Source organism: Carettochelys insculpta, chromosome 7, assembly GCF_033958435.1.
Source record: "Carettochelys insculpta isolate YL-2023 chromosome 7, ASM3395843v1, whole genome shotgun sequence".
Lineage (NCBI taxonomy): Eukaryota > Metazoa > Chordata > Testudines > Carettochelyidae > Carettochelys > Carettochelys insculpta.
The window spans coordinates 74,882,830-74,910,350 of NC_134143.1; the positions used below are offsets into that span (position 1 = coordinate 74,882,830).

The following is a 27,521-nucleotide window of genomic DNA, read 5'->3' on the forward strand; positions in this document are numbered from 1 at the left end:
CTGCACCAGCCCAGACCAACAGTCCCCAACAAAGGTGGGCAGCTTCTAAAACCCATTTCACCAACTCCACACAGATTCTTCCAGACCCCAAAGGACCCAGCCCCAGTCCCCAGGCAACATACACTTGGATCTTACCCAAACCACCACGCAAAAGCCAGATCCATTAGACTCTAAAATCTAAAGGTTTATTAACAAAACAGAAAGAAGAGGGTCAGAGAGAAAAATGGTTCAAGCCGTACTTTACATACGTCAATGACACTTATTGATGCAGCCAGCGATGGAACCCACCCCAGATCCTTACCAGTGCCATTTTCATTTTCAAAACACAGCGATACACAGTCCCGGGTGGACGTAGTGCTTGGGTTAGAGGTAGCCCTGAGGCCATCAAATTTTTATGCCAGATCTGCCTGTTTCCCCAATACCTGTGGATTCCTTGCTGTATAGTTTAATTCTGGGTATTCACCCACTCCCACTCCCCTTTAGAATACTGATTACCAGTAATTCTGAATTGTAGGGTTCTTGTCCAAAGGGAGGAAGGGGTTGGGACAAACTGTAGTGGCAGGAGGCCTTTGGAGCCTCCAATAAGCCATTCACATATGCAACAGTTATTTGCATTGGTGAGGGACACAATTTTCTGCAGGGCCTCCCAATAAGGGTGGGGAAAGTTATATGCTAAGGCTAGTCTCATTACTAGGAGAAAGGCAACAATCCCCACCCTCAAGTTCTCTAAAACAGAAAGGATAATAGTAGCACAATAATTACTAAGTAAATAAACAGTAGTCTCATCAAGCTTAGTCACTTTAGTATTGTTTGGCTTGCCTCTGCAGGCCCTCGTCGAGATTTCATAGTCTTTAGTTCACTCAGTACGGGAGAGAGGTCCTTTCTGTGAAAGTTACAGGGCGCTAGGCTCACCTGTAGATTCTTTTCGGCACAGTTCTGTTGCTCAGGTTGTATCTGAGAGCTGCCAGTGGGGTTCTATCTGGCAGCAGTTCGGCTTGGGATTCTGCCTCCTCGGTTCACTGAACCTCATCCTCAGGTGATTCCTCCGGGGAGGGGTCCTGGGTGACGGGGTCAATCAGCTCTGCCGAGTCTATAGTTCGGTGTACGTGACGCACGTGGATCCACGAGGGGTGTTCCTTCACCGTCACTGCTGTGAGGGTGACAAGCAGCACTAGGAATGGTCCTTCCCGTCAGGCTGCCAGGCAGTTCTTTCTGCAATGTTCCTTCACAAGTACGTAGTCACCTGGCTGCATGTTATGGCATGGTACGTCAGTAGGTACTGGGAGGGCTTCTCTCACCTCCAAATGTTAGCTGGAAGCAAGCCTAGTTAGTTGGATAACAAAATCAGTCAGAGAGTCAAACTCCTCACTTACACTCTTTACAGCCCTTGGGGGTGATAGCCCCACTGCCATGGGTCGGCCAAAGACTATTTCATGGGGTGTGAGGTTGTGTTTTCTATGAGGTGTATTTCTAAGATGCACTAGCATTAAGGGTCGGGCTTCTGGGCACTTCAGTCCGGTGTCAGCACAGATCTTTCCTTACTGTCGTTTTATGTCAAGGTTCCTTCTTTCCGTGTGGCCGCTGGCCTGTGGGTGGTATGGAGTATGGAACTGCTGAGAGACATTCAAAGCCTTGCAGATGGTGGTCATAAGGGATGCAGTGAAGTGGCTCCCTTGGTCAGAATCAATTCGCAAGGGCACGCCGAATCTCAGAATGATCTCAGTCCATAATTTCTTGGCTACGATCACAGCATCTGCTTTTCTGCAGGGGAAGCATTCGATCCAGCCACTAACCAAACACACCGTAACAAGACAATACTGATAGTTCATACCTTTCAGGAGATCAATAAAGTCTGCTTGCAAGAACTGAAATGGTCCTTCTGGCCACCAGGTGGCACTGGGAGCTGTAGTTTCTCCTCCTGCAACATTAAACTGCTTACAAGTCATACATGAATTAGATATTCTTGCACCTTCTATGTGCATGCCTGGGGCGTACCACTTTCTAGGATCTGTGAGGCCGCTCCCCTTTTGCTTATGCGTGTCATCTGATGAGACACCTGAGCAAGCTGTCGCTTGAGAGCTCTCGGGGCGACAGGGCAGACATCAGGTGCAACCATGATCCCTGCTGGGGATAAGGAGCAGCCTGCTCTCTTGCAAAGATTTCTCTCTGCAGGTTGAGCGGCCGTCTGTAGCTCTATCAGGTCCTGCAAGGAAACAGGGAGAGAAAGAGAGACCAGAATGTGAAAGGGAGCCGGAGGTCCATGTGCTGCTGCATGTCTGGCCGCAGCATCAGCACTTGCATTACCCACAGAAACAGGATCGGTGGCACCTGTGTGAGCTGGGCAATGGGTAACAGAGAGGGATGTGGGGAGCTGAGTGGCATCGAGGAGTTGGGAGATAAGGGGACCGTGGGAGACAGCAGAGCCGGAAGAGGAAAGGAAACCTCGCTGTTTCCAAATTTGTCCTGTCACATGACAGACAGAGGAAGCATATTCTGAGTCAGTGTAAACAGCAGCAGACTGTCCGGAAGCCAGGAGGCAAGTAGGGGTTAAAGCGATAAGTTCAGCTGCTTGAGCTGATCCGATACCTGGAAGAGAAAAGGCTTCTAAAGCATCATTATCTGTACCCACAGCGTATCCAGCCTCTCGTTCACCAAATGAGTCTCTTTTACATGACCCATCAGCGTACAATACCAGACCTGCGTCGTGCAGGGGCTGATCAGACGGGGCTCGGCGAGGCACAGCACAGTGCTGGAGCAGCTCTTCACAGGCGTGGGTGTGAGGGTCACCATCAGGCAGCAAGGGGGGAAGAGTAGCTGGGTTAAGCACATTACATCTTTGAATTACAACATTCGGGGAAGTATCAGAGATGTCGCTGTGTCAGCCTGTAGCTTCGAGAACAAGAAGTCTTGTGGCACCTTATAGACTAACAGATATTTTGGAGCATAAGCCACGAAAGCTCATGCTCCAAAATATCTGTTAGTCTATAAGGTGCCACAAGACTTCTTGTTGCTCTCTAACATTCAGGGAAGAAAGGGTAACGTTCTCTTACCGGGCCTGTCCCTGAACAGACCGGTGCTGGGTGCGGTGTCGCTGTCAGAGAGCAGAGACAGCGTGGGGGACCTGTAAGATAACACTGTGGCCCAGTGTGATAGGTTGGGCTTTTTCAAGTAATTCAGCAGCAGCTGCAACTGCCCCCAGGCAAGGTGGAAACCCCCGGGCTACTGAGTCCAGGGTTGCTGAAAAATAGGCTACTGGGCAGGGTGTGGGCCCAAAGGGTCGACAGAGGACTCCTGCTGTGATTCCATCCTGCTCGTGACAAAATGGAGTAAAGGATTTACTGTGAGCTGGGGGCTGTGAGAGAAGGGTTTTAAGAGAAAGGAAAGCAGATTCACATTCCGGAGACCAGTTCACTGGATCAGGCGCTGCGTCTAAGAGTAGCACAGTAAGGGGTCTGGTTAGACCAGAAAAACTGGGAGTCCATTGTCTGCAATACCCAGCAGCGCTCAGAAATTTGCATATCTGATGTTTGGTTAATGGGCAAGGAAAGGAGAGTATTTGTGAGATCGGCTCAGGTGTTAACTGGAGGCCATCACCTGAAAGTCAATGTCCCAAGTATTGAACCCTTTGTTTTACAAGTTGCAATTTGGCTTTGGAGGCCTTGTGGCCCCATTCAGCTCGGCATTTTAACACATGCAGAGTATCAGTTTTACATCCTTCCTCAGTCTCACTGGCAATCAACACATCATCCACATATTGCACCAGTACAGACCCACAGGGGAGAGATATGGAATTAAGGTCAGCTTTCAGAAACTGAGAACACAGAGTTGGGCTTTCACAATAACCTTGGGGAAGACGTGTCCAGGTTAACTGACAACCTTGAAAGGAAAAGGCAAAAAGGAATTGGGAATCCTTGTGCACTGGAATAGAGAAGAAGGCAGAACACAAATCTATTACAGAGAACCATTCAGATGTGGGTGGAATAGTGGAAAGAATAGTAGCAGGGTTAGGTACCACTGGAAACCTAGGGATTACAAACTTGTTGATGGCTCTCAGGTCTTGCACAAACCTATAGATTTGTTTACCCTGGCTGTCAAATTTTCCCTCCTTTTTCACAGGTAATATAGGAGTATTACATGGAGAGGCTGTGTAAACAAGTATCCCTTGTTCAAGGAGGGAAGAGATTACAGGCTTAATGCCCTCTTCTGCCTCCCTAGACAATGGATAGGAGGGTACCCTGGGGAAAGGCTTGTTGTATTTGTATGTTATTTGCACTGGGGTTGCAGAGGCTAGCAACCCAACTTCATTTGTGTGGGCTGCCCACAATGTCACTGGGATATCTGAGAGGTCCGGGAGAGGTGTATGTCCTGGGGACTCATCAGATTCCACTGAGAGTAGTAATGCCATCAAATTTGGGGCCTGATAGAGAGGAAGGTCAACAAATATCCCTTCCTCTCTACAATAGAGGTTTGCGCCCAATTTATACAACAAGTCACGGCCCATAAGGTTCACAGGAGGACAGGGAGAGAACAGGGAAGAATGTTCAGCTGACAAGGGCCCAAAAGTCACAGATGTGGTTTCTGAGACTGGATGGGGAATACACGGACCTCCTATGCCTACAGCATTGAGCTGGCTCTGGTGTTGTAAGAGGCCCTGGTTGTGTTGTGCCGTGTCCTGCTGCCGCTTGCAGCATTCTTTTTTCCAGTGGCTGATTTTGCCACGGTAATGGCACTGCCCAGTTCTTAGGTGTCCCAGGGGCTGAGACTGTGAGCGCTGTTGTTGTTGTGGAAAGTTAGGTCAGCCAGGAAATGGAACAAATTTTCGGCCCCTAGGTGGTAGTGTACTAGTTGGGAGCTGTTTAGGGTTTTGCCTTTTCTGCAGATCTGCTATTTGGAGGGCCATGAAAGTTGCTTTTAGTTCCCTTTGCTTTGCTTTGTCAGCGTGCAGGTTCTCCCAAAACTGCGTGGCTGCCCCCTGAATTTGAAGGACCGTGTTCTCTCTCCAGCCCGCAACATTGTTTTTAATCATGTCCCTGATTTCAGGGAGGAGATTGTCCACTATAACTGCGATAATAATGGGACAATTACCTTCTGCTTCTGGGTCAACTTGGGAAAATTTCTGGAAGGCAGACAGGAGGCGTTCTATGTATGAGACAGGAGGCTCATCTGGCCTTTGCTTAACAGCTTGTATTTTTGACCAGTCCTGCCGCACTGAGACAACCTCAGTGGCTGCATTAAGGAGCCCCCTCAAGTCATTGTTCAAACCATTTTGCTCATTATCATTAGTGGGGGGGCCGGGGAGAGGATCATTTGGCCACTGAGCGCCCTGGTGATGTGGGGCTGCTAACCAAATTAAAGCCGCATAATCATGTGGAGGCAGATTACCTCTCAACAGCCAGTCCATGTCCCAATGGGTGGGGTTATAAATGTTAACAAGTTCCCCCCGCAATTCCTGGGGGTCCTCTTGGAAAGGAGGCAAAATGCTCTTTAAGTTTAGAATGTCAGCAGCAGCCCATGGTACGTGGATCTGCTGTGCAGCCTGTCCCGGAGCCCCTGGAAACCTTCTGTGGGGAGCCTCTATGTCTCCCCGATCGGAAATATTGATGGCTGCTGATCACCCTTGGGAGTTCTTGAATGGAGTGGGGGAAAAGCATTGCTCAAAGAAAATTGGATATGGGGTGCGATCCTTCGTAATGGTAACACGGTTTGTGTCAGCGTGAGTCTGGGCTGGCTTCCAACCAGCGCTCAGCCAGTCAGGGCTAAAGCTATCAATCAGCTCCTGAAGAGTATGCGCCTTAAGGGGCTCAATGGGTACCAAAGGCGTATCAGGATGATCCACGTCAGGTGGGGTGAAGGGTGTTTTGTCTGGCATAGAGATGGGGCCTGTTTCCATTGGCTGGGTCATGTGTGAAGCAGCCTGAGGTAGTGGAGGCAGTTGAGGGGGCAGCAGTAGCCAGCCCGTCCACTGGACCAGAAGGTCCTCTGGCGGGTCAGGGCCCGGGGCGGGGGTAGCCCTGTTCTCAGGCAGCGGAGGATATAACTGTGCCGTTGCTGGGTGCAGTGGGGTGCAGACGGCGATTCTGGGGAATCGGGCTGTTTCTTTAGAGTAGTCAATTGTTGCAGCAGCTTTTCCATAGAGTCTTTCTGGCTAGTCATTATGCTTTGGTTCTTTCTCTTTTCTGCCACATCCTCCCAGAGGTACCAATATTCCATCTGGTTCGGATGTGTTTCCTCCAGGAAACCTCTAAGGTAGCTGAGCCTTTCCAATCAAAACTGCCCTCTAGTGGTCCCTGTTTCCGGGGATCCCCATAAGAACAGCCATTCCAAATGTCCATCAATTTCTTAAGTCTCCTAAGTTTTAAACCTGCCGGCAATTTCCCCAGCTGACTGTAAATTCTTATCATCTGAGACAAAGGAGTCCCAGGCTGTGAGGCGCCTTTCCCCTCGGTCAGAGACATACTCGAGGAAGTGTTCCCACCCATGTTTGCACTATCCTGTCCAAGGACAGCACGGGAGCCTAGTGGTGTTACCCTATCCAAGGGCAGCACAGGTGTCCAGGAACACTACCCTGGCCAAGGATAGTGTGGGAGTCCAGCCAAACTGCCAGCTTTCACTCACGCTGGTCTGGGTGTATGGCCGCAAGGGGCCTACTTCCCAGGTTAGCCTCTTACACGCCGGGGAGAAACCGCCCCTGCTTTCGGCAGCTGTTCAGTAGCACTGACAGCGCCGGTGCGGCTGCGGTTCCGTTCCGGACTTCACTCACTCAGAACCATGTGCTTGGACTCGCCACCAATCAGTCAGCAGCAACACAACCCCTATTCGGCTACACCCACCGTTCTAAATCTCTCTCAAGCCTCCCGGAGAAAATTGAGGAACAAAGGATGACTCTTACGCCAGCTGGTTCAGCCAGCGATGAGAACAGGGACGTGGACCGGGCGATTTTAAAAGGATCCCTTACCCTTCAGATGTGTGCTGTGGCCCCTTCCCAGTCGGCTGCCTCTCCAGCTGGACTTCCAAGCCTCCTGTTCATGATGCCAATCTGTCGGGGAACCCGCACTCCTGGGGTTCGGTATCCCCAGTAGTCTGAGGCTGGAGGTCAAAGCAGAGAGGCAAGAGTTAGATCTGAAAGGAAACTTTATTATGCATGCACGCAGGCTGCCAGCTTACAGAGCAGTGGGAGCCCTGAGAAACAGTTTCAAGGGCTTTTTAAACAGTTTGTTTAACATCAAAACAGCTTGGTCGCTAACTCTTTTTTCTTTAACATGTGAAAGTCTCACTAGGAGCACCCGGCGATGGCTCTGTATGTGTAAGTCTCAGTAGGAGTACCCAGCGATGGCTCTGTACGTGTAAGTCACAGTAGGAGTACCCAGCTCTGTATGTGAAAGTCTCAGCAGGAGTTCCCAGCTCTGTATGTGTAAGTCTCAGTAGGAGTACCCGGCAATGGCTCTGTATGTGCAAGTCTCAGTAGGAGTACCCGGCGATGGCTCTGTGGCTACGTCTACACGTGCACGCTACATCGAAATAGTCTATTTCGATGAATAACGTCTACACGTCCTCCAGGGCTGGCAACATCGACGTTCAACTTCGACGTTGGGCAGCACCACATCGAAATAGGCGCAGCGAGGGAACGTCTACACGCCAAAGTAGCACACATCGAAATAAGGGTGCCAGGCACAGCTGCAGACAGGGTCACAGGGCGGACTCAACAGCAAGCCGCTCCCTTAAAGGGCCCCTCCCAGACACAGTTGCACTAAACAACACAAGATCCACAGAGCTGACAACTGGTTGCAGACCTTGTGCCTGCAGCATGGATCCCCAGCTGCCGCAGCAGCAGCCAGAAGCCCTGGGCTAAGGGCTGCTGCACACGGTGACCATAGAGCCCCGCAGGGGCTGGAGAGAGAGCGTCTCTCAACCCCTCAGCTGATGGCCGCCATGGCGGACACCGCTATTTCGTTGTTGCGGGACGTGGATCGTCTACACGGTCCCTACTTCGACGTTCAACTTCGAAGTAGGGCGCTATTCCCATCCCCTCATGGGGTTAGCGACTTCGATGTCTCGCCGCCTAACGTCGATTTCAACTTCGAAATAGCGCCCAACACGTGTAGCCGTGACGGGCGCTATTTCGAAGTTGGCGCCGCTACTTCGAAGCAGCGTGCACGTGTAGATGCGGCCCTGTATGTGTAAGTCTCAGTAGCAGTACCCGGCGATGGCTCTGTATGTGTAAGTCTCAGTAGCAGTACCCAGCGATGGCTCTGTATGTGTAAGTCACAGTAGCAGTACCCGGCGATGGCTCTGTATGTGTAAGTCTCAGTAGCAGTACCCGGCTACGGCTCTGTATGTGTAAGTCTCAGTAGCAGTACCCGGCGATGGTTCTGTATGTGTAAGTCTCAGTAGCAGTACCCAGTGATGGCTCTGTACGTGTAAGTCTCAGTAGCAGTACCCGGCGACGGCTCTGTATGTGTAAGTCTCAGTAGCAGTACCCGGCGATGGCTCTGTATGTGTAAGTCTCAGTAGCAGTACCCGGCGATGGCTCTGTATGTGTAAGTCACAGTAGGAGTACCCAGCGATGGCTCTGTATGTGTAAGTCTCAGTAGCAGTACCCGGCAATGGCTCTGTAAGCGCTAGATGTGCTTGAGGTCAGTTTACAATGCAGAAGTACAAGATAAGCTTGTAAGACAGCGTATGAGCTAACCCCTCTCTAGGTAACAAGATAGGGGTTTTAGAGAAAAATGCAGACGACCCTCTAGCTTACAGTCACTCAGTGAGGCCTAGTGTCTGTGAACATTTTTTTTAACCCTTAAAGCAGTTTTTCCCCAACAGCAGCCAGAGCTGGGAGCTCAGTGGGGCTGAGCCCCGAGAGCCCCACAGGTCCCAGAGAGAGTGGTCTCCAGATGTCTCCGGTTTGGCACCCATGACCATTCCAAACCCTGGGCCAGGGCCCCAAAATCATGACATGAGATTGAAGACTCAGTGTGGAGCCTTTTTATCGTTCTTGTAGGGCTGGGGCCTGGAGGGTGGCGCTTTCAGACTTTCGCCCACCACCCCAGGGCTGGAACCTGCAGGGGAACTGAGCATCTGAGCAGCACCCTGGCTCCGGGAGCCAGCTGGAGAGCTCAGAGGAGCCTGTGGCCCACAGCCACTGCCTGTCAGGGAAGCTGTTCAACTCTCTTATGAAGCCACCTCCGCCTCCACCTCACACTTGGGCGCGTGGCTCCCCTGGTGGGCGGAGGGGCTTGGCTGGCTTTTTTGGGCAAAGATCTGGGTGTCTGTCAGGAGGCAGAGAGACCAGAGAAGATGGGGGAGGTGGAGAGGGCTAACTCAGTGGTTTGAGCAGTGGCCCTGCTACCCCCAGGGCTGTGAGCTCCCTCCCTGAGTGGCCCAGGTCTGGGCCTTGGGCAAATAAATAAACACAGACATAACCATGTGAGGGATGGGGGTTGGGCCTGCCACGAGTGCGGCGGACTGAACTCAATGACGTCTGGCCGCCCCCCCAGCTCTCTGAGACAGGTGCATCTCCACGTCGTCTTGTGTTCTGCAGCAGGCCGCAGAGAAGCACCAGCGCCGTGGCCTGGTGGCAGCCGAGCGGCTTAGGCCAGACGGAGCTTTGGCTGGAAGGGGCTGGGAGCGGAGATTGCAGGAGCTGGCCCTGCTGCCCCGTTCGTGCTGTGCTCCAGGGACGGACCTGGCAGGCAGCATGCTCCAAACCAACACACAGAGACGTCACGCCACGGCCGGCCGGCCCGGGGAGCTGGTGTCGAACGAGGGCCTTGCTGCCCCCCACCCACAGGCAGGTGGGGACAAATGCCAGGTCTGGAATGAAAACAAACCAGCAGCCCTGGAGCACTTTAAAGACGAACAGAATAATTTATTAGGTGCTGAGCTTCCGTGGGGCAGACCCACTGCTTCGCCTGCAGCCGTGCCGGAACAGCCTGTGTATTCAGGCACAGCGAGCAGGACGGATGGATCCTGCTGTGTGGGCTCTGTAGCAGCCTGAGGGGCCCTGCAGCACTGCAAGGCGGGAGCGCAGGGCCAGTCTGCAGCCAAGCCAGCCCTGCAGCCCACGAGCGGCCGGAGCCAGGCGTGCCTGTTGTTCCCCAGCCCCGGCAGGACGGCCGCTGGCTGCCTGGCACCGCGGGCGTGGGACAGTCGGGGGCTCCGAGGACGGCTTTGTGCTGCTGAGACAATAAAGCAACGGCCAGTGGCAGCCGCGGGGGGAATCCCGGAGAGAAGGGGCTGTCTGTGCACAGAGGCACAGCGACCGGAGTGCTGCACACAGGGCAGCCGGGAGAGCGGGGGCAGCGGGCGGCAGCTGCCCCCCAGCCCTGGGCAGGAGCTTGTTGTAGCAACGGTGACTAGGGAGGGCTCAGCAGGACATTTAAAGCTGGGGCTGGCCGCAGGGGAGAGCAGTGGCACACCGGCCATCGGCACTGGAGGCAGGACAGCAGCCCTCCACTGCGGCAGTGCCTGGCCAGGGCAGGGGACCCCACGAGGAGGCCTGTCTGCAATGGCCAGCCTGGAGGGCACCTGCCCGCGGACAGGGCTCCCCGTCTCCCCTGGCCTGGGGCCCTCCCCCCGGGCAGCTTGTGCAAGAACATGGGACGTCTGAGCTGTGTGGAGAGGTACCTGCCTGGGGGGGCGCAGGGCAGCTGGCGTTATGGTGCTCTGCAGAGACCCCTTTAGCCAGGCTAGCAATGGCAGCAAGAGCTCTGGCAGAGGCTGGGCCTCCGTGGCATGCGCCCTGCAGGCAGGGCAGGGCAGGGCAGGGCAGGGCTAGCTCTAGGCAGGGAGGGAACACAAGACCTGCCCTCGTGGGGGGGTGCAGGGCTGGCAGCAGGAAGAGGCGGCAGCTGGCAGTGGGCCTGCCCCGAAGGTGATGGTGGCTGGAAGGCTGAGAACAGTGCTGGCTGGTGGCAGGGTGCCGGCTGGTGAAGGGTCGCTGCACACAGCCGGCCGACAGTGGGTCATAGAGGGTGACAACAGGTAGCCGAGTGACAGTGGGTGACAGTGCATAGTGGGGTGAGGGTGGGTGACCAAGGGTGATTGTGGGCAGCAGGGTGATAACAGGCAGCGGGTGGCAGCAGACAGTGATGGGGTGACAGCTGGCAGCAGGATGATGGGTGGTGACAGGTGACCATGGGGTGCCCTCTGTCTCCTGCAGCGTCACCCCAAAGAGGAGGCTGAGGCTGTGCCCCACCACACTGGCTCCAAGCCCCGATAGCTGCCAGCCACTGGCCGAAAGGAGAACTCCCACGCCAACAGGTCAGCCCCAGCCCCTCTGCATAGCCCACGCCCCAGCCCCAGCCCCAGCGACCTGCTCTCTCTGTCCCAGCTGGTGTGTTGGCATCCTGGCCCAGCCCCCAGGACAGCAGCAGCAGCAGCAGCAGCAGGTAGCTGGAGGGGCAGCGGGGGGAGCAGGCAGTGGTGCTCTCTGGGGCTGCTCTCAAGCCAGGGCCAGGGGCGTGCAGAGCTCCTGCTGCAGCTGTCCCAGAGGAGGGTTATTATGGGTCACTGCAGCAAGCCAAGGCCTGGGAGAGACCCCACTGGAGCCGTGGCTAGTGGGGGTGTCCCCATGGGGCCCCAGACCCTGCTGCACCAGAACCACCCAGCAGCACATGCCAGGCCATCCGAGTCACTGGCCCGCCCAGCCAGCCCTGTGGGGGCTGCTCTCTGCCCCCCCATGCTGCTCAGCCCGTCCCTTGGGGGACCCCTCACCCACCTGCCCACCACGGGCCCTGCCACTGGCTTCCCGTGCGCACCAGCCTCTGCTGTCCACTCACCCCATGCGCATGCCCACGGCTCCTGCTGCCCACTCCTGCTGGGGGCATCAGAGCAGTGTGGTTACTGCATGGGGGTGCAACCCTATACCCCCCTGCATGTGCACTGCTCCCCCAAGCCCCTCCACACCCTGCCCCCCAGAGCTCCCCCCCATGCTCTCCCCATAGACGCCTGTCAGCCCCCCAACCCACACAGCGCTTCCTGCACATTACAGCACGCCCCTCCCCCGCCCGGCCAGGAACCTGCTGCCCCCGCGGGGTCTCTCTCACCCCAGCTCTGACTTCTCTCCTCGGCTGCAGTCAGGTGCCCTGGGGTTGCAGCCTGCCCTGCTTGGTGAGTACCTGCGCTGTGGCCGAGGGGCAGGCGTGGGGTCCCCTCACAGCTTCCATGAGGAGGGGAGGAACTGGCCTTTGCGCCCCATCCCGCTGGCCCTCCAGGCCCAGGGCTCACTTGGGAATTGGGGGTGCCAAGGGCTCTGTGCAGGGCCAACACGGAGGTGCGGCGAGGCTGGCATTGCTGGCATGGATTCGGCTCCCAGCGCAGGGCAGCTGTGTTTGCAAAGCCATGGGACGTCAGTGCCAGGCGGAGCCCCGAGGCAGATAGACAGGCCTGGCTCTGCCCCAGGACTGCTCCTACCCCAGCAGCGTGCCACAGGCCTCCTCTGCACGGCTCTGCGCCCACCCACATGCCTGCACCAGCTCTGAGCCCCCAGCCACACACTTCCTGTTAGTGCCTGGTCCCACTCTGCAACCACTCAGCACCTGCTCCCGGCCCATCCCCGCTCTGACACCAGCACGTTTTCCTCCCCCACTTGCTCCACGCTGAGCGGCCTTGACATGCCCCACTCCCCCAGCCAGCCCAGCCCAGGGACAGGGAGTGCCTGTCCACAGGGGTGGACCAGGTGCAGGGCTGTGCTGGTGCAATCAGCCTAGGCCAGGGGTCTGCAACCTGCGGCTCTCTGAGCACTTCTGTGTGGTTCCTGAGATTATAACTGCAGTCACAAAGAAAACGCTGCACCCCGATTACGTTCACTGGAAAGGGAACGTCCCACAGCCAACAGGCACCACGCTACAGATCACTGCGCGTGCGCTGGGCTCACCATGGGTTACCAAAAGGCTGGCTTGACATGAGTTGTTCTTAAGGGCCCCTTCACATTCCTGTGTGCTGCGGTGCTGGAATCATTGAGGGTTTCACTGAATTAACAACGAATGGCTCTTCTTGCTCTTGGTTGGCGACCCTGCTGAGGTGATGTTGGGGAACACGGCACAGAGGCTGGGGTGCTCTGGGAGGGGACGGCATCACCACCAGCCCTGGGCTCCTGCACTGCCTTGCTGCAGGGCTCATAGCCTGGCACACAGGGAGTCAGACACACCCCTAGCTGCCCCCGCCTAGCCCCAAACCTCCCCCAGACTGTCTGCCTTGGGGGGTCCTTCCTCTCCTGGGCTGCTCACTGCTGGGCATGAGGGAGGCCGTGCCAGGTTCCTCACTGCTCTCTCCTCCTGCCCCCTCGAGAGCTCAGGGCTGTCTCCTGCCTAAGAGGCTGGTGTTTTCCTTCACTCACGTGGATGTGCCTGGAGCTTCCCCTGGCCTGGGGCAGGTCACAGAAGCTGCTGCGGACGGACCTGGCCCCTCTGGCACAGGACGGAGCGCCCCAGCCCAGGGAGGAAGCCGCCCCAGGCAAGCAAGCGAGGAAGGCACAGACCTCCCAGCCCTGCCTGTGAGCGACTGGCCAGCCTGCTGGACCCATGGGCACCTCTCCCCCATGGGTGCCTTCCCGGGGCAGGAGCAGCAGGCTGCCTACCGAGCAGGGGTCGGGCACGGGGGGACAGCCGGTGGCTTTGTCTGCTTTGCCTGCGCGCGGAAGTGTAACATTGTATAAGTATAACGTTGTATAAGGGGACATGCTGGATACATTGTATGTGAGAGGGACCTGCCAGAACATGTTACAAAGTATCTGAGGGAGCACACGTAGGGACAGTTCGCTTTTGAATGGAGAAGCAATTAAGATGGAGCCGGCGCGTCTAAGAAGCAGGCATCAGAATGGAAGGTGTGAAGGGCAGTTAGTTAAGTTAACTGGAAGCTGTTAAAGGAGGTTGTTAAGGGTGGCAGGTAACTGAAGATACGTGACTGGTCTCAGGGATCTCGAAGGGTGGTGACTAAACTCTTTTTCTTCTTTTGTCTGTAACTTGTCTGTAACTTGTTCTCCAAAAAACTGTATAAATTAAGAGACACAAGCCCCACTCGGGGGGCTCACTTCTAAGTGTATTAGCAGAGGGGCTTTGCTAATAAAACAGAGGGGTCTGACAAATTGTGAGTCTGAGTCTAACTTTGACAATTTGGAGGTCCCACTGAGATGGCAAGCGGCTTCACTGAGGCTGTGTGATCCCTGACTGCCTTGCAGGACGATCGTGGCAGCCGGCGCCTGGACGCTTAGTCCAAGCGATCCTCCACAAGACAGAGAGGTACACAGCAGCAGCGCAGTCTACACCATCGAACTTGTTGGTTCCCACTCTGTTCTGGTAGGGGTCTTTGGATCCAGCTTCTGGAATCAGACGTCTCAGGTAATTATTATTTTTGTGCTTTAACCGGTTTGAGGACTGTCTTGTCTTTGTGTCTATCCGTCTTCCCTGTGGTGTGTGTGTGAATCTGGGAGCCATCTCTGTCCGGAGACTGGCTGACCAAGGGGTCCCCGTCCCCACGGTCTGAATAAGTGGAATCTGCACAGCTGCAGCCGCACCACGCCTTGGGTATAACCCCTGGTGTGAAAGCAAGGGCAGTTGAGGCAGTAGCCTGTGGGCTCCTTTCTGTGTGTTGCACCGGGTACCGCTCTGCCGAGCCCGAATTTCCTTCTTGTGTGAGTGCTGTGTGAAGTCCTCTTAAAATGGGTAATCGAAAGTCTAAGATAGAACAGTTCCCTAAGGGAACTCCGGCTCATTTTATGTATTTTAGGAGGGGTCCGGACTCTTGTAGGTTTCTTGAAAAATGGTCCAAATTAGCTCTAGAGAACCCCAAATTACAGTGGCCACTGTTAGGTTCTTGGGACAAGGATCGAGTGGACGCTTTAAAAAGCAAACTCGTCCTCCCAAAAACCAAATTGGGGAGAGGAGAAGTAGACTGCTTCATGCAGTGGTGGGAAGAGGCAAATCGTAGATGGACTGAGTCAAAACTCACCTCTCTTAAAAATTCTAGCGAAAAACCAAAAGTTCAATTGGATGCAGTCTCTCCCACGACTAGTCCGAGCGCTCCCCTTTGCCCAGTCCTGTGCAATGATCCGGATCAAACCCGACCCCCACCATACACCTGCCCAAATAAGAAATCAGAAAAAGAAAAATCTTCAGTGACTACAGATAATGAAAATGAAGAAGATACCCTCATTGGCCTCGCAGCTCTGCAAAATATTATGAAAAAGAAATCCAAAGCAGACTGCAAAGATTCTCTTGACATCTCTTCTTGGAAAAGAGAACCTGATGGGAGGTTAATGAGAGACTCTGATCAAACTGTTGTGGCACCCTTACGAGTCCTTAAGATGGGAGAAAGTGAGTCCATATGGGATTATAAGCCCTGGACTCGTACGGAACTTTTATCTATAGTTAAAGGTTTTCCCAAACCACAGGAAAACTCTGTCAAATTTGCTGAGGAGTTTCTGTTAATCTGTGAAACCTATGAACCCTCTGAGACAGATCTCCTCCAACTGTGTAAATTGTTAGCTCCTGCCAGTTATTATGAAAAATGGTTGGCTGCCGCAGACTGGCCAGCTGAGGCACGCCACTCAACCATAAAAAGTACTGGCCCAGATTCGGCGTACAGAGACCGGTGTATGGCTCTTTGGAAGCGCCTGCATCAAGCCATTCCCAAAGTGTGGTCTCCTAAAACAAACTGGACAGCAATACGTTGCTGTAAGCAAGGGCAAGGAGAAAGCCCAGGCGACTATAGGTCCCGGCTAACTGATATTTTCCTACAACATTCAGGAATACAAGAGCCCGATGTAAATGGGCAGGGGGCCTTGGCACATGCATTTGTTGATGGTCTTCTCCCTGCCACAGGCAGCATGTTAAAACAAATAAGTGTGGGATGGGAGACTGAAACCATGGACAAATTGCTGGCAGTAGCAGAGCATTGCCACCGCACTTTAAAAGGAAAGGAGGAACAGTCCTCCCAAAAGCTAATGGCTCTGCAGATACAGCATTATTCAGGGCTAAGCAGACCACACCGGGGACAGGGACGGGGTTGCGGAAGGGGGCGGGGGGCTGGATTAACTGGGGTTTGTAACTACTGTAAACAGCCTGGACACTGGAAAAAAGAGTGTCCAAGATGACCTAATAATTGTATGGGAAATCAAGTGAACCCCCTGCTGGTTCCTCCAGCTGATCCCCAACCCTATTTTTCACCCCAACAATGACGGGATGCTGGGGAACCTCAGAAAGTTTTAGCTCCCTTATTACCTCTGTCCCCTACTGGAGAATGTGTCCTGACTGTAAATGATTCTCTCTCCCTTTCCTTGTTGATACTGGAGCTTCTCTTTCTACAATCCGCACCACTGACTTGCCTGTGGTTCCCCGATCTGGAAAATCTGTGTCTGCTGTTGGCATTACAGGGATCCTGACCTCTTTTCCCCTCTCAAAACCTTTGTCTGTTCAGGTCGGTCCCCTCTCTGAGGAGCACGCATTCCTCCTCTCTGATTCCACCCCTGCAAACCTTCTGGGACGGGACTTGCTATGCAAACTTGGCTGTTCTATTTACTGCTCCCCAGATGGTGTCTATCTGCAAATCCCTCAGTCTTCCTTATGTGATTCTGTAGCCTCCCTGCTGTCTGAAACTTCCCTCTCCACTCCGGTCCCTTGCTGTCCCTTAACTCCGTCCCTAGAGCACCTAATCTCTCAGGTTCCTTCCTCCCTATGGCCATCTCACCCATCTGAAGTGGGCCGATTAAATACTGACCCAGTTCGGATTACTGTAGACAATTCCAAACCTCTGCCTCGCCTGTCTCAGTATCCTTTGAATCCTGAGGCAGAGGCTGGGATTGTTCCAGTTATATCTGCATTAAAAGAACAAGGAATTATTGTCCCTTGTTCCAGCCCCTGTAACACCCCTATCCTCCCAGTTCAAAAGGCTGATGGCAAATCGTGGCGATTTGTTCAAGACCTTCGAGCTATTAACCGTATTGTCATACCTTCTTTTCCAGTGGTCCCTAACCCCGCTACAATACTAGCGTCTATTCCTCCAAATGCAACCCACTTTACTGTTGTAGATTTGTGCTCCGCTTTCTTCTCTGTCCCAGTTCACTCTGAATCCCAGTATCTCTTTGCCTTCTCCTACAAGGGTCAGCAATATACATGGACTACCCTTCCCCAGGGGTATACAGAGAGTCCATCCTATTTTTCTCAAGCCCTAGCCAGGGATCTCGCTGATCTGGTTTTCCCATCAGGATCCACACTGATCCAATATGTGGACAACTTACTCCTGTGCTCCCCTTCTCTGTCTGCCTCAGAAACTGATTCACTAACACTTCTCACAGCTTTAGCGAACAAGGGTCATAAGGCTTCTCGCACAAAATTGCAGCTCTGCCAAACCTCTGTCACATACCTAGGCTTCCTTCTCTCCCAGGGCTCCCGTACACTCTCTCCAGCCCGGGTCCAAGCCATCCTTAGCTTTCCCCAGCCTTGCTCTCCACGCCAGGTCAGAAAGTTCTTAGGCACGACAGGGTTCTGTAGGCGACGGATTCCCCAATATGCTTCTCTGGCTAAACCACTCCACGAACTCACTCGATCCTCTGTACCTAACCCCATGCCATGGCCACTCGAAGCAAATGCTGCTTTCATCTCCCTTAAGCAGAATTTAGCCTCTGCCCCTGCCTTAGGGTTACCTAACTGTGACAAGCCTTTTACCCTTTTCTGTCACGAACAATCTGCTTGTGCCCTCGGGGTTCTTACTCAGGAGCACGGTGACAGAAATCGCCCAGTGGCTTATTTTTCTGCAACCTTGGACCCTGTAGCCCAGGGTTTACCCCCTTGCCTACGCGCTGTAGCTGCTGCAGCGCGCCTGGTCGAGATGTCTGAGTCCCTTGTCCTCCGCTCTCCTCTCACTCTCATGGTTCCCCATTCTGTGGAAACTCTCCTTCTGCAACGCAACACTGCTCACCTCTCCTCTGCTCGCCTCACTAGGTATGAACTTTTGCTGCTTTCAGCCCCACATATCACTATTAAGCGCTGCTCCCGGTTAAACCCTGCTACCCTCCTTCCTTTACCTAGTGATGGTGAACCCCATGACTGCCTTGCAACTGTCTCTGCTATCACTGTCCTGCGCCCCGACCTTTCAGATGTACCTCTCCCTAACTCTGACTTGGTATTATTCACTGATGGGTCCTGTTACAGAAATGACCAAGGCCACCTTCTTGCAGGGTACGCTGTGGTCTCTCTCTCTGAAACCATAGAAGCTGCGCCTTTACCCTCTGTGACCTCTGCCCAGGTGGCTGAACTGATTGCCCTAACCTGTGCCTGCTTTCTAGCCGAGGGGCTCTCTGCCACTATTTTTACTGATTCTCGGTATGCCTTTGGGGTTGTGCACGACTTTGGCACCCTCTGGCAGGCTCGAGGTTTTCTTACCTCTACTGGTACCCCTATCAAGAATGGCCCCTACATTGCCGCCCTCCTGTATGCAGTTTTACTACCGTCTGCCTTGGCAATTGTCAAGTGTACTGGCCACTCAGCGGCAGACACCGAGGTGACAAAAGGTAATGCACTTGCTGATGCTGCTGCAAAACATGCCGCCACTATAAAACCTTCACCAGAAGCGTTTCTTGGTCCCCTCTCTGTCTCTGTAACGCCACCATCCCTGTCTCATCTCGCTCAGCTCCAGGATTCTGCCCCAGAAACAGAGAAAGACTCCTGGAGTGCTTTGGGTTGCTCTTTGCATTCTGATTCCCTTTGGCGATCGCCCACCGGTACCTTTGTAGCCCCCCTCTCACTCTACCTGTCTCTAGCTGCCCTGCTACATGGTGTTTCGCATGTCGGCAAGGAGGGGATGGTCTCTGCTATGAGTAAGGCAGGGTGGTGGGCTCCCCATTTCAGCTCCTTTGCAACCCGCCACTGTGCAGCTTGTGTTACTTGTCAAAGCCACAATGTAGGCAAATCTGTAAAAGTAACACAAGGGTTCCAGGGTTTGCCTCAGGCACCTTTCCTACACTGGCAACTTGATTTTGTACAAATGCCAAAGTGTCAGAAATATGAATTCATTTTAGTTATAATATGTCTATTTTCAGGTTGGATTGAAGCCTTTCCCTGTCGCAAAGCTGATTCATTGTCTGTTGCAAAATGTCTGTTAAACCACATTATCCCTACCAAGGGAATTCCTGCCACTTTGCCTAGTGACCGGGGAACACATTTTACTGGAAAAATTGTTCAACATCTAAACCAGGTATTACATGTCACCCACCTGTTGCACTGCCCCTACCATCCACAGAGTGCAGGGACAGTTGAAAGGCGAAATGGTGTGCTTAAAAATAAGCTGGCAAAAATCTGTAGTTCCACAGGGTTAAACTGGCCAGCTGCTTTACCACTGGCCCTTATGGAAATTCGGTCATCCCCATCCCAGAGACACAAATTGACTCCATTTGAAATCATCATGGGACGCCCTATGCGAACAATGGCTACTATTACCCCAGCCCCAGACCTAAACCTAACTCACAGCACGCTCCTCCAGTACTGCAAAGGGTTAATGCAAGCTGTGAGCTCCTTCCATTCGCAGGTGCGAGCAGCCTGGCCGACGGAGCCCACCTCTGCTGCCTGTCACACTCTTGAGCCTGGTGATTGGGTCTACCTGCGGCACCACCTTCGGAAGCACGCCTTGGAACCCCGGTGGAAGGGTCCATACCAGGTACTGCTCACCACCCAGACAGCAGTGACATTATCCGGCATCGCTGCATGGATCCACGCCTCACAGTGTAAGCCAGCGCCAGCTCCAGGGGACCAAGCACCTCTGCAAGACCACGCAGAACCAGCTTCAACCCCAGAAGACAAAGAAAAAGAGTTTAGTCACCACCCTTCGAGATCCCTGAGACCAGTCACGTATCTTCAATTACCTGCCACCCTTAACAATCTCCTTTAACAGCTTCCAGTTAACTTAACTAATTGCCCTTCACACCTTCCATTCTGATGGCTGCTTCTTAGATGCGCTGGCTCCATCTTAATTGCTTCTCCATTTAAAAGCTAACTGTCCCTATGTGTGCTCCCTCAGATACTTTGTAACATGTTTTGGCATGTCCCTCTCATATACAATGTATCCAGCATCTCCCCTTATACAACGTTATACTTATACAGTGTTATACTTCCACACTGTGCAGGGAAGGCAAGTCCCCCCGGCCCAGCTGAACAGGGGCTGGGAGAGACCTGGGCAGAGGGCAGCTAGATGGGGTGGGATTTGCCTGTCCCCCACCCTGCACCTGACCAACCGCCTTCCCCTCCTCCCAGGGCAGCTCCGGCCTCTCTCCTGCTCCAGACCCTGCCATGGACAGCGAGCTCCGGGCTGGGAACTTCTCCAGGGTGAGTGGATTGCGCCTGTGAGCTCACCTCCTGCCACCCAACTGCTCTGCAAGGGCCCATCACCCTGGGCAAGGACCCAAATTCCCCGCCCCAGCCCAGAGCCCCAGCCCCACAGCCCACCTCTCTTCTGGGGCCAGCCAGGTAACAAGGCTCAGCCCGAGGCCTTGCTGCTAGTATCCCCTGCCCTTCCCACCATATGCCCCCTAGGGGCACAGCCAATCTGCCCCTCCTCCCCTACCCAGGAGGGTGCTGGGTGCCCCCTTGAGGGACTCAGGCCAGGGACGCGTTCCCAACTGCAGCAATGACCCTGGCGCTAGGCTGCGACTACGGGGAATGCTTCACGCCCGTGGGGGGCAGGGCACAGGGGTGAACTCTCCCACTCCAGGCAGCACAGGGCAGGCGCTCTGTAACCCCCAGGAAAGCAGGGAGAGCCCGTCAGCTCAGCTCTTGTGCCCACGCCTCTCTCTGCTGTCCCCAGCCTGCTCTCTGCTGCTGAGCACGGCCAGCACCAGGATCTGCATTACATCAGCCCTGCTACAGTACGTGCCCGATGCGCCCGCTGCTGGGTACCAGCGCCTGTGGCCCCCGCGCCGGTAAAACAAAGCTCAGTCTTACTCAGAGCTACCGCTGCCTTTGCAGCCACGCGTGCCCTGAGGCTCTTTCTGCATGGCCCTGGCCTGCGCCGGCCTGCTGTCCGGCTGTGCCATCTCCGCCTGTGCCTGCAGCCTCCTCACACGGCCAGCATCCAGGGCAGCTTGAACTGCAGCCCTTCCACTGCTGCATGGACCTGCGCAGCTCCCCGCCCAGAGCAGGGGACTTCACTCCTGGACTCCTCTGTCACAGCACCTGTGCTGCCTGCCCAGCCGGGTGGTCTCTGAACTGCTTCCCTCCCGCCCGCAGTCCCCGTGCTGGGCTGCAGCAGCCGCTTCCCTCCCGCCCGCAGCCCTGCGCTGGGCTGCAGCAGCTGCTTCCCTCCCGCCCGCAGTCCCCGTGCTGGGCTGCAGCAGCTGCTTCCCTCCCGCCCGCAGTCCCCGCGCTGGGCTGCAGCAGCCGCTTCCCTCCCGCCCGCAGTCCTGTGCTGGGCTGCAGCAGCCGCTTCCCTCCCGCCCGCAGTCCCCGCGCTGGGCTGCAGCAGCCGCTTCCCTCCCGCCCGCAGTCCCCGCGCTGGGCTGCAGCAGCCGCTTCCCTCCCGCCCGCAGTCCCCGCGCTGGGCTGCAGCAGCTGCTTCCCTCCCGCCCGCAGTCCCCGTGCTGGGCTGCAGCAGCCGCTTCCCTCCCGCCCGCAGTCCTGTGCTGGGCTGCAGCAGCCGCTTCCCTCCCGCCCGCAGTCCTGTGCTGGGCTGCAGCAGCCGCTTCCCTCCCGCCCGCAGTCCCTGCCCCGGGCTGCAGCAGCCGCTTCCCTCCCGCCCGCAGTCCCTGCCCCGGGCTGCAGCAGCTGCTTCCCTCCCGCCCGCAGCCCCCCCGCTGGGCTGCAGCAGCCGCTTCCCTCCCGCCCGCAGTCCTGTGCTGGGCTGCAGCAGCCGCTTCCCTCCCGCCCGCAGTCCTGTGCTGGGCTGCAGCAGCCGCTTCCCTCCCGCCCGCAGTCCCCGCGCTGGGCTGCAGCAGCCGCTTCCTTCCCGCCCGCAGTCCTGTGCTGGGCTGCAGCAGCCGCTTCCCTCCCGCCCGCAGTCCCCGCGCTGGGCTGCAGCAGCCGCTTCCCTCCCGCCCGCAGTCCCCGCGCTGGGCTGCAGCAGCCGCTTCCCTCCCGCCCGCAGTCCCCGCGCTGGGCTGCAGCAGCCGCTTCCCTCCCGCCCGCAGTCCCCGCGCTGGGCTGCAGCAGCCGCTTCCCTCCCGCCCGCAGTCCTGTGCTGGGCTGCAGCAGCCGCTTCCCTCCCGCCCGCAGTCCTGTGCTGGGCTGCAGCAGCCGCTTCCCTCCCGCCCGCAGTCCTGTGCTGGGCTGCAGCAGCCGCTTCCCTCCCGCCCGCAGTCCCCGCGCTGGGCTGCAGCAGCCGCTTCCCTCCCGCCCGCAGTCCCCGCGCTGGGCTGCAGCAGCCGCTTCCCTCCCGCCCGCAGTCCCTGCGCTGGGCTGCAGCAGCTGCTTCCCTCCCGCCCGCAGTCCCTGCCCCGGGCTGCAGCAGCCGCTTCCCTCCTGCCCGCAGTCCCTGTGCTGGGCTGCAGCAGCCGCTTCCCTCCCGCCAGCAGTCCTGTGCTGGGCTGCAGCAGCCGCTTCCCTCCCGCCAGCAGTCCCCGCGCTGGGCTGCAGCAGCCGCTTCCCTCCCGCCAGCAGTCCTGTGCTGGGCTGCAGCAGCCGCTTCCCTCCCGCCCGCAGTCCCTGCCCCGGGCTGCAGCAGCCGCTTCCCTCCCGCCCGCAGTCCTGTGCTGGGCTGCAGCAGCTGCTTCCCTCCCGCCCGCAGTCCCTGCCCCGGGCTGCAGCAGCCGCTTCCCTCCCGCCCGCAGTCCTGTGCTGGGCTGCAGCAGCCGCTTCCCTCCCGCCCGCAGTCCCTGCGCTGGGCTGCAGCAGCCGCTTCCCTCCCGCCCGCAGTCCCCGCGCTGGGCTGCAGCAGCCGCTTCCCTCCCGCCCGCAGTCCCTGCCCCGGGCTGCAGCAGCCGCTTCCCTCCCGCCCGCAGTCCCCGCGCTGGGCTGCAGCAGCCGCTTCCCTCCCGCCCGCAGTCCCTGCGCTGGGCTGCAGCAGCCGCTTCCCTCCCGCCCGCAGTCCCTGCCCCGGGCTGCAGCAGCCGCTTCCCTCCCGCCCGCAGTCCCTGCCCCGGGCTGCAGCAGCCGCTTCCCTCCCGCCCGCAGTCCCCGCGCTGGGCTGCAGCAGCCGCTTCCCTCCCGCCCGCAGTCCCTGCCCCGGGCTGCAGCAGCTGCTTCCCTCCCGCCCGCAGTCCCTGCCCCGGGCTGCAGCAGCCGCTTCCCTCCCGCCCGCAGTCCCCGCGCTGGGCTGCAGCAGCCGCTTCCCTCCCGCCCGCAGTCCTGTGCTGGGCTGCAGCAGCTGCTTCCCTCCCGCCCGCAGTCCCTGCCCCGGGCTGCAGCAGCCGCTTCCCTCCCGCCCGCAGTCCCCGCGCTGGGCTGCAGCAGCCGCTTCCCTCCCGCCCGCAGTCCTGTGCTGGGCTGCAGCAGCTGCTTCCCTCCCGCCCGCAGTCCCTGCCCCGGGCTGCAGCAGCTGCTTCCCTCCCGCCCGCAGTCCCTGCCCCGGGCTGCAGCAGCTGCTTCCCTCCCGCCCGCAGTCCCTGCCCCGGGCTGCAGCAGTCTGCCCCATTCTCTGGCTCTGTGGCTTTGCGGGTAACTCTTGTGTGCCAGGCGGTTACACTGCTGTGATCCAGCCTTTCCCTTCCCGTCTGCTCAGCCTTTGCCACCAGCCTCCTGCCAGACACCCGTCCATTGCTTGGGGGGAACCTGCAGCAGACGGCTTGTGCTCCTTTCCCCCCCGTGCCCTCTGCGAGGCTGCACTACCCCAGTGAAGCACTGAGAGTCAGGGACACCAGACCTTGCAAAACACACTGGCAGCTCCCTGCCCAGTTCTGAGCAGTGTAGCTCCCCGAGCGCCCCCCGCCCAGACTGGCTCAATGATCCATCCACTGGGCCGCGTGGTTCGTGGGGTCAGCAGCTGCTGGCTGTGGGCCCACCTCTTCCCGAGGGGAGTGGAGGGTTCACAGGGTACAGCCGCAGCCTACCCCTGCTGAGCATGGCTGCATTCTTTGGGCATTGTCCAAGGTATGATCTTGGTCCTCCCCAGCCAGCAGGTCTGCTCCCTGCTCTCTGCAGGTCTCACACCGTCCACTCCTGCCCGGTCCCCCATTCTGCACTGAGCTCTCCCTTCCCTGGCTGTTGGGGACCTTCCTGGGGCACCTGCGGCCTCACCAGCCGTGCAGCCCGAATCGGTTTAATGCCCCCCGGCTACTCCGTGCTCAGTCACTTGTCAGGACCCTGCGTGGGAGGGAGGGTGCAGCACCTGGGGAGGGACTGAGCCCTGCAGCAGACTGCTCGGCCTGCTCCACAGACCGGCCACTGGTGGCCAGCCCCTTGCCCTGGCCTTGGAGTGCTGCTGGCTCACTCACGCAGGCTGCAGTCGCTTGAGAACACCCAGCTCTGGCTGCTGGGGCCTGGTGCTCAGTCTGCACCTGCAGCCAGGCCCGAGCTCCTCGCCCCTCTGAGCAAACCCCCTCCTGTGCCCACCGGGGCTCTGCTAGTGGCCTGGCTCCGGTGCCACCCCAACTCCTGCTGAGCCCTCCCCTGCGGCTCTGGCAGCTCCAGGGACCGTGCTGCTCACTGCTCTTCCCAGCACCTGCCTGGGGTCTCTGCCCAGCTCCCCGCTGCAGGGCAGGAGCAGAATCTGCCACATGGCTGGGTCCTTCTCTGGCCTTTGCCCCCAGCCTTTCCGTGCAGGGGCAGGCTCAGATCTGAGCAGACCTCCAGTGGGGTTCCCCTCGGCTTGCCTGGGAGCTCTGTCCTCACACACCCAGGCCCTCCGTCAGCAGGGCCCCACGGCACCGGGACTGCTCAGGGTCTCGCCAGGGCAGGCCTCTTCCCAGACGTCTCTACTCCGGCCAGGGTCCCACGGCAGCTCTGCCCCAGGGCCTCCTCCCGGCTCTCCCTAAGCCCAGCGTACACTGAAGAGTGCCGCCTCCTCTCCCTGCACTCCCCATCCACCCACACCCTGGCCTCTCCGCTGCCCTTGGCGCCTGCAGAGCCAGGATGGGGCACCCCACCACCCTGTCCACCAAGCTCCCCAGTCACTGGTGCTGTGGATGCCATGTGCCCTTCAGCAGCATGCACACCCCAATAACACGGGCCCCATGCACGTCGGGGGGGGGAGGCACGAACCCCAGACTGCCAAGACACCACATCACAGCTCAGCCTCACCCCATTTCACCGCCCCCTGGCTCTCCAGGTGGCCTCCCTGCTGCATGGCCAGTTGGCGGGGGCGGTGGAGGAGTACCTGCTGGTGGAATGCTGCTACCCCTGCGAGCACGCTGGGGGCCACAAAAAGGTAAGCGAGCCGGCCTCGACCCGGCCAGCTCCCAGCAGCTGCCCCCCGACGAGCATGAGCTCCCAGCTACTCCAGCAAGGGGTGCTGCGCAGCGCAGGGCAGGAAAGGGGGTGGGGGGATCAGTGTCACTCCAGCCCCAGCCTCACCCAGCAGGGGCGCTGTGGGGAAGGGGTGAGCACTAGCGGGGGGGGGGAGCTCTGGGGTACTCCAGCCTCACCCAGCAGGGGCGCTGTGGGGAAGGGGTGAGCACTAGCAGTGGGGGGGAGCTCTGGGGTACTCCAGCCTCACCCAGCAGGGGCGCTGTGGGGAAGGGGTGAGCACTAGCGGGGGGAGGGGAGCTCTGGGGTACTCCAGCCTCACCCAGCAGGGGCGCTGTGGGGAAGGGGTGAGCATTAGCGGGGGGGGGGCCTCTGGGGTACTCCAGCCTCACCCAGCAGGGGCGCTGTGGGGAAGGGGTGAGCACTAGCGGGGGGGGAGCTCTGGGGTACTCCAGCCTCGCCCAGCAGGGGCGCTGTGGGGAAGGGGTGAGCATTAGCGGGGGGGGGGCCTCTGGGGTACTCCAGCCTCGCCCAGCAGGGGCGCTGTGGGGAAGGGGTGAGCACTAGTGGGGGGGCTCTGGGGTAGAACAAGTTAAAAACCACTTAGAAAAGTTACATGTCTGCAAGTCACCAGGGCCTGATGAAAAGCACCCCAGAATACTCAAGGAGCTGATGGAGGAGGTATCTGAGCCTTTATCTATCATCTTTGGAAAATCATGGGAGACAGGAGAGATTCCAGAAGACTGGAAAAGGCAAATCTAGTGCCCATCTGTAAGAAGGGGAACAAAAGCAATGCAGGAAACTACAGACCGGTCAGTTTAACTTCTGTGCCAGGACAGATAATGCAACAAGTAACTAAAGAAATCATCTGAAAGCACTTGGAAGGTGGTAAGGTGATAGGGAACAGCCAGCATGGATTTGTAAAAATAAATTATGTCAAACCAATCTGATAGCTTTCTTTGATAGAATAACGAGCCTTATGGATAAGGGAGAAGCAGTGGATGTGGTATGCCTAGATTTTAGTAAGGCATTTGATACAGTCTCACATGATATTCTTATCAACAAACTAGGCAAATACAACTTAGATGAGGCTACTATAAAGTGGGTGCAAAACTGGCTGGATAACCGTACTCAGAGAGTAGTTACTAATGGTTCTCAATCCTGCTGGAAAGGTGTAACAAGTGGGGTTCTGCAGGGGGACTGTTTCTCTCCAGTATCTTCATCAACGATTTAAATATTGACATAGAAAGTATGCTTATTAAGTTTGCAGATGATGCCAAGCTGTGCGGGGTTGTAACTGCTTTGGAGGAGAGGGTCATAATTCAAAATGATCTGGATAAACTGGAGAAATGGTCTGAGGTAAACAGGATGAAGTTGAATAAGGACAAATGCAAAGTGCTCCACTTAGGAAGGAACAATCAGTGTCACACATACAGAATGGGGAGAGACTGCCTAGGAGGGAGTATGGCAAAAAGAGATCTTGGGATTGTGCCGGGGTGCGGGGGTCCCCAAGCGCTGCACGCCATCCGCAGGCAGGAGTGACTCTCGCTCAGCAGGTAGACGGTCCCTTCTAGGCCTAATATTCTGTGATTCTGGCAAGCCAAACCCTGCCCTGCTGGCTGCTTCTGGAGCACCAGCATCCCAGCTGCAGTGCAACGCTCGTCTGGGACGGCAAAGAAAAACGTCCAGATCTGACCTTGGGAGCGACTCTGCCACGGTGCTGTCAATCTGAGTCTGCCAGCAGACGGGGACAGTTGTGCTGAGAAGCCGAACTTCTCCATTCAGCTCCTGGCCATTGGGTCGATGCCAGCGTCGGTCACTGTGCCAAGACAGAGGAGGAACCATTGTGTCACTGAGCTCTGATGGGTGTCACGTTGTGCTCAGAAGCGGGGTCTGGGCCTCCGGCAGAGCTTGGGGGAGCAGCGCTGCTTCCACCCCCGCCCCAGGCAGTGACTGGAAGGAGCTTTCCTTAGGGGGCTGCACTCAGAGCCCCCCCAGGCAGCAGCAGGAGCGGCTCAGCCCTGGGCTGGGGGGGGGGGTGGCTGGAGCCTGGCTCTGTGCTGTCCCACCCGTCTCGCCACTCCCCTCCCTTGTGCTCTGGGGCCACAGGTCTTCCCTGGCCTCTGCTCCCATACCCCCCTCTGCCTCACCCCAGCTCCCGCCCTGCCCTGGGGCCCCCTGAACCCTGCCCCCTCCGCCTAGCCT

General features: G+C 57.2%; 3 protein-coding genes and 1 long non-coding RNA gene across 5 annotated transcripts in view; 3 read left to right on the forward strand and 1 right to left on the reverse strand.

Moving 5' to 3' along the window:
* Positions 1–27,521, forward strand: part of PGAM1 (phosphoglycerate mutase 1) — a 44,147-nt gene that overhangs the window by 9,856 nt on the left and 6,770 nt on the right. The gene's annotated exons all lie outside the window — the stretch shown is intronic.
* LOC142015635 (uncharacterized) overlaps positions 221–27,521 on the reverse strand; it is a 28,221-nt gene continuing 920 nt past the window's right edge. Inside the window, exons 2-6 of the long non-coding RNA XR_012646210.1 lie at positions 27,013–27,135; positions 19,456–19,768; positions 14,944–15,072; positions 6,956–7,086; positions 221–2,203 (exon numbers count right to left, since the gene is read on the reverse strand). This is a non-coding gene — a long non-coding RNA (uncharacterized LOC142015635). The remainder of the gene's footprint in view (positions 2,204–6,955; positions 7,087–14,943; positions 15,073–19,455; positions 19,769–27,012; positions 27,136–27,521) is intronic.
* LOC142015634 (uncharacterized) lies at positions 10,165–27,013 on the forward strand. Of its 2 annotated transcripts, none has more exons than XR_012646209.1 (7): positions 10,165–10,616; positions 11,156–11,256; positions 14,174–14,333; positions 19,031–19,185; positions 19,516–20,309; positions 25,180–25,278; positions 25,944–27,013. XR_012646209.1 is itself a non-coding variant. In XM_074999328.1 (7 exons), exons 4-7 carry the CDS (start codon positions 19,336–19,338, stop codon positions 26,076–26,078), a joined length of 615 nt encoding a protein of 204 aa, XP_074855429.1. In that variant the 5' UTR covers positions 10,165–10,616; positions 11,156–11,256; positions 14,174–14,333; positions 19,031–19,335; the 3' UTR covers positions 26,079–27,013. The 2 variants fall into 2 exon arrangements, 1 of the variants encoding a protein (XP_074855429.1); XM_074999328.1 differs by having other exon boundaries at positions 19,031–19,644; positions 20,238–20,309.
* LOC142015765 (uncharacterized) lies at positions 16,495–18,966 on the forward strand (the record flags this gene model as incomplete). Its single annotated transcript, XM_074999566.1, has 1 exon — positions 16,495–18,966. A coding segment is annotated over one exon (2,472 nt), but the record flags the coding sequence as incomplete, so codon positions are not given.